Source organism: Poeciliopsis prolifica, unplaced genomic scaffold, assembly GCF_027474105.1.
Source record: "Poeciliopsis prolifica strain line A6 unplaced genomic scaffold, Auburn_PproV2 SCAFFOLD031, whole genome shotgun sequence".
NCBI classification, from domain to species: domain Eukaryota; kingdom Metazoa; phylum Chordata; class Actinopteri; order Cyprinodontiformes; family Poeciliidae; genus Poeciliopsis; species Poeciliopsis prolifica.
The window spans coordinates 3,757,134-3,765,154 of NW_026562406.1; the positions used below are offsets into that span (position 1 = coordinate 3,757,134).

Consider the following 8,021-nt stretch of genomic DNA (forward strand, 5'->3'; position numbering starts at 1 on the left):
TACAATGGCTTTTATTGCTTTGTTTACTGCTATTTTAATGCGTGACTCAAAGCAAAAATAAGAAATTGGAGCGCTGCACCTCTTAGAACCGCACAAGTATAACAAGACCACATTATTTGGGTAATTAGTCAGGCTATTTGTTCGAGTGGAAAGCCAGACTTGCTTCTCGTAGCTTTCTCGCTGTTGAAACAGTCCTAAATTAATAAGAGGGCTGGCTGGTGCTCATTTAGTTTCAAAGCAGCGAGAATCTATTTTTGCCATCAGAAATATGTCCAAACAGCCAAATGTGTCCTTTTTGCAATCAGGGAGCAAAAGAAACACACACACACACACATACACACCCCCACACACACACCCACACACACACAAACACACACACACACACACAAACACACCCCCCCCACACACACACACCCACACACACACACACACACACACACACACACACACGGCACATAGAAACAAGCACGACTCTATGCTCCATATACTCCAGCACTTTTCTCTGGCATTTCTCTAAAAAAGATTTTCCACAGAGGGAGCAGGGTGACAGAGATTATAAGGGGTTTTAAAAGCATCACTCTCTTTTTTTTAATTTATTTTTTTTATAGCTTCTCTACTGTTATGTTGCTTGACTCTCAACGCTGCTTTGATAGTTGAAGACATCCCTGTCAATGGACGGAAAAGACAAGCATGTCCCCACTCCTAAGGGACATGTGGAAATGAGCTGAGCCAACACGTTTTATGGGAGACCGGAGAACACCGAGATAACCCACAAACACTGGGAAAAGTGTAACTTTTCACCAGAATTAGCATTAGCATTAGAGCTGTTGCTAAACTGAGACAGAGTTTAACTGTGCTGATTCATTCACTGCACAAATAAATATATGGGCCTCACTCTGCGAGGCGGGACAAGCGTGTGTAATGGCCGACTAAACCAGCGTCCTCGGTTGTATTCAGATGAAGATGTGGAGAGGGAAGCTAACATTGGTGCTAACTGATATAGTTTTAATAGCCAATATGTCATATTCTCTAAAAATGTTGGTTCCTCCACCTGACACTGACCACAACACACTAAATACATAAATATATATATATATATATATATATTTTTTTTTAATGTCAGCAGATGTTTCTTGCACAAATTTCTGCATTCTTTATTTTTGACTAACTGTTAGGTTAGCTAAATACGCTAAGCTGCTCTAACATACGAGTGTGTGTGTGTGTATTGTTCTATTCTATTCTATACCTCTTTACAAAATACATTTGCTTCAACCAGTTGTGTTTATTTTGTTGAAAATGGCGATCTGTGAAGAATGATGAGGCCCTTTTCAGCCTGGTCAATCAATCTGGGTCACTTATTTTAAAGGGGCAGTAGTACGTGTTTTCCAGCCACATTTTGTGGCACAACGAAGTAACTATGTTACCTTCAGTTTTTTTTTTTTTTATTAAAGTGCAATATCAAATGTGTCTTAAATTGAATAGTACTTTGTATTTTAATGCCTTGAAATTGTGTCTCTGTCTCTTTAAGAAGCTCCTGCTCTTTCTGAAACTCTGCCTAGAGGAAGTCATCACAACATTGCTCCTCTTATTTCACAATATTTCTATCAGCATTGCACTGAGAAGTAGCCTGTACCAGGTGTTTGCTAATTGCTGCTGGCTAGTCTGAAGGAGCTGAGGAGGGGAGTAGAAGATGAAGTGCAGCTCTGTGAGGTGGAAGCTTGGAAACTGCAGCTTCAAGGAGGAGCTTTGTCCTTCAGGGTGGAGCTAGGTCAACCCAGGCGTTTTGCACAGCTGAATGGTGTCTATGGCAGATTAATGTACATGACGGAATCGAGGCAACACTCCAGGTATGTTTACGATGAAGGAATAATATTATAACATGATAGAAAGCTTTAAAAAAAAAGTCAATCTCACATAATACTGCTCTTTTGATTCAATCCAGCCCCAGACCTTCTCGGAAACGTCAGAAAAATGAACTAAATCTGTTAAGATTCAGAAATGAAAACTGTTTTATTTCACCCTTCATGCCAAAGGGCACGGTCCACATTTAAACTCAACACCCCTAAAAACACCAGCAGCAGTCAAATGAAACTGACAAACACTCCTGGCAACAATCAGTTAACGGCAGGATTTTCCACGGCAGAAACCCATCATTTGCAACCTTACGTTCTCGAGGACGCCTACGCCTCTGAGAAAGGAGAGAGGTAAAGAGAGGCAGGAGGGAAAGAGAGCGCAGAGAGGAGAAGGAGGGGGTGATGTGCATCAGTCCACTGGCGCTCAAATGGGTAACAGTGAGCACAGCAGACTGAAGTGGAGCGGCGGCGGCGGGTCCAACTCTGAGCCAAGTGAGACAGCGTCCCCCTTTTCTGAAGCGTCACCCACAGGACCCGGCGCGGCTCTGACCGCTGCGGGGAAACTTGCGTCTGCCACCCGAGTGCAGGCGCTCAGGATGCGGACCGACGCCTGCAGCTGCGCAGACTGACAGTTTAAAAAAAACGCTCCTAATCCATTTTTCCCCCTCCTCTCCTTCCCCCGGAGGATTACTCCTTTATTCAATGATAATGGGTAAGTCATTCAGTTCTTCACTGTTTTAGTGACACAGTTTCTGTCTCTTCAGTCTCCTTGTAGCCAGGACGACAGCTGTGATCAGCTTCAACTGAAAGATTCCCACTATAATGAGTCTGTCTCTATTCGTTGCCAGTATTTCTGCCAGAAAAACTGGTTTTTAAATGTACCCGTTTGCTTAATCAAAACTACAACTAACTTGTCTTCATGTGCATCTGTAAATAGTAAAAGTACCTGTGAACGTTTCTTGATGAAGCTGGTCTCAAGAGACAGACCTCAAGCTGTTATCCACTGTTTGAGGACATGAAAGTCCTACCTTTACTCATTCAATCCATGTTGTTGCATGCATTTTCAGAAACTGAGTCATCCCTTTGATTGCCTGTGCCCCACTCTACCCCCAACAGGTTCTGTGATGTTGGACTGGAGGTTATCTTGTCTTCTTCTGCAGGCAGCTGCTCTGCTGCTGCTCAGCGAGGGGGAGAGGATGTGCCCCGCGAGTTGTCGCTGCGAAGGAAAGATTGTTTATTGCGAGTCCGGCATCTTCCAAGACATTCCGATAAACATCACGACGGGGTGCCAGGGTTTGTCTCTGCGCTATAACAACCTGCTGGTTCTGCTGCCGTACCAGTTCGCCCAGCTCAATCAGCTCATCTGGCTTTACTTGGACCACAACTCCATCCACAGCATCGACGCCTTAGCCTTCCACGGCGTGCGCAGGCTGAAGGAGCTGATCCTGAGCTCCAACAAGCTGAGCCTTCTGCACAACAACACGTTCAGTGCCATACCAAACCTGAGAAATCTGGACCTTTCCTATAATCAGCTGCAGTCTCTGCAGCCAGGCTATTTCTACGGGCTGCGCAAGCTGCAGAATCTGCACCTCAGATCTAACGGGCTGAAGCAGATCCTCATTCGCACGTTTCTGGAATGCCGCAGCTTGGAGTTCTTGGACTTGGGTTACAACCGCTTGCGCAGCCTCACTCGCACCACGTTTTTGGGGCTCTTCAAGCTGCGAGAGCTACATTTGGAGCACAATCAATTCTCCCGGATTAATTTCTACATTTTCCCACGCCTTACCAACCTCCAGGCGCTCTACCTGGCGTGGAACCGGATTCGGTCGATAAGCCAAGGGGTTCCTTGGACCTGGCCGAAACTGCAGAAGCTCGATCTTTCCGGGAACGAAATCCAAACTCTGGAGCCGGACGTCTTCCGCTGCATGCCGAGCTTGCAGACGCTTAACCTGGAAACTAACAAGCTGAGCAGCGTTTCCGTGGAGGTGGTGGAGGCGTGGACCGCCCTGACCACAATCAGCCTGGCGGGCAACGCCTGGGACTGCAGCCCCAGCATCTGCCCCCTCATGGGGTGGCTCCGGACTTTCAGGGACCCCAAAGACATCAACATGATTTGCAGCGGCCCCAAGGCCACGCAGGGCGAAAGGGTGGTGGACGTGGTGAGGAACCGCTCGATATGCGCCGACGCCGCCAACATGTTCTCGACCACAACCGTGGTCATTCTAACCTCCACCCAAGCCGTGAGCGTCACGGTTTGGCCGGCGGCCACCGGAGCCCCGGCCCTGACTCGTCCATCAGCGCCGCCACAGAAATCTACCCCATCTCCTCTGAGCCCTGCCGGGACACACATAAAGATGGCGGATCCCACCACCACCAGCAGCACCCTGAGCTCTACACCCCCCTACTCTCCACAGACCCCTACGTCATTTATCCCAGAGCTGCAGTTTGAACATATGGCTTTCCATAAAATCATTGCAGGCAGCGTAGCCCTGTTCCTGTCAGTGGCATTGATCCTGCTGGTTATTTACGTCTCGTGGAGGCGCTACCCCAACACCATGAGGCAGCTGCAGGAGCACTCAGTCAACCATAAGCGCAGGAAAAAGGCCCGCAAGCAGGAACAGGACCTGAACTCTCAGCTGCAGGAATACTACCTGACTTACCACTCCAACTCGGAGGCGCTGGACTCGCTGGTGAATGAAAACAGGCCGTGCACGTGCACCATTTCAGGATCCATAGAGTGCGAGGTGTGAGGCACGCGGTCTCGTTTCCGAGCAGAGATAAATGGATTTTTATGTTTTTCTCTCTGTTGGAGGATAAGGAGGCTTTATCTCTGATGCGAGCAGATAGTCTGCAGCGCTGAAGGAAACACTTGAGGCTTTTGCCACAACCATGTGCGCAGAGAGGATGAATTGAATGGGAAGATACATTTGGAGCTAATTATCGCCCCGACCGACACGGAGGGAGTGGTGGGATTAGCTGTGTACGGTCCAAACCCACGATGGGACATCTGCTGCTGTGCAAACGGGCTCTGCAGAGAGACTGACCTTGTTCTCAGTTGGAGCATACTCTTGTGAACCTACAAAGCCACTGTTTTTACTTTCTCATTCATGTAGCTCATAAAGCATTTAGGACATGTGCGCTCTGTGAGTTTGTACGTGTGCGAGTGCGTCCTGATGCCATCTGGTCAGACGAGTAACAGATCTACACCTTCTTCTCACAGATAGCATTAGTCCGGTTGAGTTGTCTCACAGTTGGCAGACGGGCTCAGCAGCAGCAGCCGTACCCAGCGTGTGTGTGTGTGTGCGTGCGTGTGTGTGTGTGCGATGGGGGTTGGGGGCAATCACAAAGAGAGCATCATTTGCATGAAGCCACTCTCCTTATTAAAGATGCTTCTCTTCCATGGGAGATGATCTGTCTGAACGGATAAAAGAAAATATGTACGTTTTCCGTTTGTATCGTCGCAATCGACCCAAATGAGGGATATTTAAAGCTCATGAGACTAACCTCAGGACTGAGACGTACAAATGTGTCAGGTCTGTTTAAGGCCTTGGATGACTGTGTGTGTGTGTGCGTGTGTGAGTGAGTGCGAGACGAGTTACAGCGTTAATTTTCATATCAGGTTTTGTATTTATTATTGCTGTCATTATATTTATGCATTGTTTGTGTAAAGATATACTAATATGTGTGTTTTTGACTGTACAAATTACAAGAAACACTGACGGTCGATGGGAGGAAAACAAACAAACAAGAAAAAAAAGAAATCACAAGACAGAAAAAAGTCTGTATTTTGCAAATTTATGACAGAAGTGTGCACACTCTGGTTAAATCGCCCATTTCACGAGGCGAAACCTTTAATTTGACACGTCAGTTCGACTGAAGGAACAGAGGAAAAATATAACAAAGAGCAAAGCGCAGGAGCCCGGTTGCATAAGTTTGTGCACCATCAAACTAATATGCACCTTTTGGTTTCATCTCAGCATGAAGACTCACATCATCTTTATGTTGTTATGAATCAGAGGAAATTGAGAGGACGTCCATCTGTCCTGGTCGGGTTTTTGCTGATGTTTGCTGGTTTGTCCCTGTTAGCTGGAGAGAGAGAAAGAGAGAGAGACAGAGAGAGAGAGAGGTCACAGAGGATCGAACGGATCTCGTTGTGCGAAGGCACCAAAAATTACACCACAATGTTTGCATGCCACAGTCCACTGAATAAACTCATCAACAATCTAGGAGATTAATTGCAAAATAAGTGACACATTCAATAAAACAACAGCAGGGTCACAGGACTTCCTGTTGCGTTCTGGTTGTACTGCTGTACTGCAGTAGTGCCTTAACCCGCCACTTATAAAAACAAATTGTTTTGTTGTCTAGAAGCCTCTCATAGCCTTCAAATTTAATTGTAATTTGCAAAAATAACAAATGAATGAATAAAATCATCATAAGATGTTAGGTCTCGGAAAAATGTCTCTACCCGGGTCATTCGCCATCTGCCTCCCGTTCTGTTCTCTCTCCTGTGTTCTCCATTTCTTTCTCAACTTTGTGGCTGAAAATCCCTGATGAAAACAAAAAAAGTTTCATTTTCTAAGACGTGTGGCTCAACCACGAAACCTTATGTTCAAATTCCTCAACTAACTTGTAAGAAATAAAACTTTGTATATAACCTTGTTGTCGCCACTGAAATATTCAATTGGTTTGTTTCTAGTTGCTAAATAGTTTATCCAGGTTTCATACGTGCTTGAACCAGAATCAGGAAGACGTTGACACTGTTTGGTTAAGCCTGTGTTTACTGATACTTCATATGTGTACTTTTGTCATATCGCTATGACATCATTCACCGACTTCTCACAACACCGCAGCAGATGACTAAGCTGCAAACAAAGCTGCAAAAGCAAAAGTAAGTTAAAATGCTTGAGTGAAAACTAACATTTCTATTTGTGTGATTAAGTATGGCTGATAGACAAAAGAAAATATGTTGGCCTGCTTAAAATCTCTCCAAATGTTCTGGTAAAACGAGTAACGGTGGAGTGAACCCAAACTTGAACCTTTCGCCAAAAAAACGAAACAAAAACATACCCTCCCCACAATGAAGCATGGTGGTGGCAGCGTCATGCTGTGGTGTTACTTTTCTGGAGGTTTTGGGTCTATTTTGGCGCAGAGAGCTCTCACGTCTCCCCATCAAAATGAGCCCAAACACGTGTACGAAAACACTGGCTTCACCAGCAGAAGATTAATGGTCCAGAATGGCGGAGGCAGAGCGCCGGACTAAATATAACAGAGCATCTGGGCAAATATTAGCAGCAGAAGATGTAGAGTGCTGAGACAGCAGTCTGCAAGCTGAAATTGAATGAAAAGGTGCTTCCACAAAGCGTCGCTTTAAGCGTGTTCACTATTATGTAACCGGGTTCCTCCTGCTTTTCAAAACGTTTTACGCACCAAACCCTCACCCGACCCGATTGCTTCGTTTTTATGATCCAGTGTACAAAGCTAATGTCGCATTAAAAGGTGAGAATAGTTTTAAATCTATTCATCATGGTGTCTTTTGGTGTTTTTTTCTTTTACATGAAGACAAAACTTAACAAGAGGTATGCACACTTATAAGAGCCACTGTGTGGAAAGAAAGAAAAGCCTCTTAATCCGCTCGTTTTTGCCTGAACGTCACGCATTTCGGTTGCGCTTCGCAGGCGCCTGCCGTGGTCCCACGCGCCTCCTGTCGCTGCTTTTCTCCCGCGAGCTCCTCCGGTTCTCCTAAATCCCCCCGACGGAAGTGGATTGCGCGCCCCACCTTGGGGAGCCTGGAAATGAGCAGGTTTACACTTTTAGGTTCTGCTTTCAGAGCCAGAGCAGCTTAAGGAGCAGATGCCTTTCTTTGTTTTGTTTTGTTTTTTTGTTCTGTGGGACGACATGAAACCGATTCGGATGCAGGAAGGTGGAGAGAGCGGAGGCGGCGCGGCCGAGGTCGAGACGGGTCAGCTGTAATTTAGTTATCGTCCACCTGGCTGCGACCTTTTCTCCCCGCTTCAATTACTCGCTCATTTAGAGCGGGGAACATGACATGAAGGGTGCGAGGGCTGGTTCTACTCTATTGACTTGGACGTATGCGTTGGCAGCAAATTGTAAAGATGAGTTAAGACCCATTGCAGATGCAGAAACTAGAATAAAATCTAACTTTTA

The 8,021-nt window shown here is 46.1% G+C and overlaps 1 protein-coding gene across 1 annotated transcript; it reads left to right on the forward strand.

The window, feature by feature from the left end:
* Positions 1 to 2,266: 2,266 nt before the first annotated feature.
* Positions 2,267 to 7,373, forward strand: lrrtm4l2 (leucine rich repeat transmembrane neuronal 4 like 2). Its single transcript, XM_055050936.1, has 2 exons — positions 2,267 to 2,565; positions 2,970 to 7,373. The coding sequence occupies exons 1-2, from the start codon at positions 2,556 to 2,558 to the stop codon at positions 4,601 to 4,603; spliced, it is 1,644 nt and encodes a 547-aa protein (XP_054906911.1). The 5' UTR covers positions 2,267 to 2,555; the 3' UTR covers positions 4,604 to 7,373.
* Positions 7,374 to 8,021: the final 648 nt, after the last annotated feature.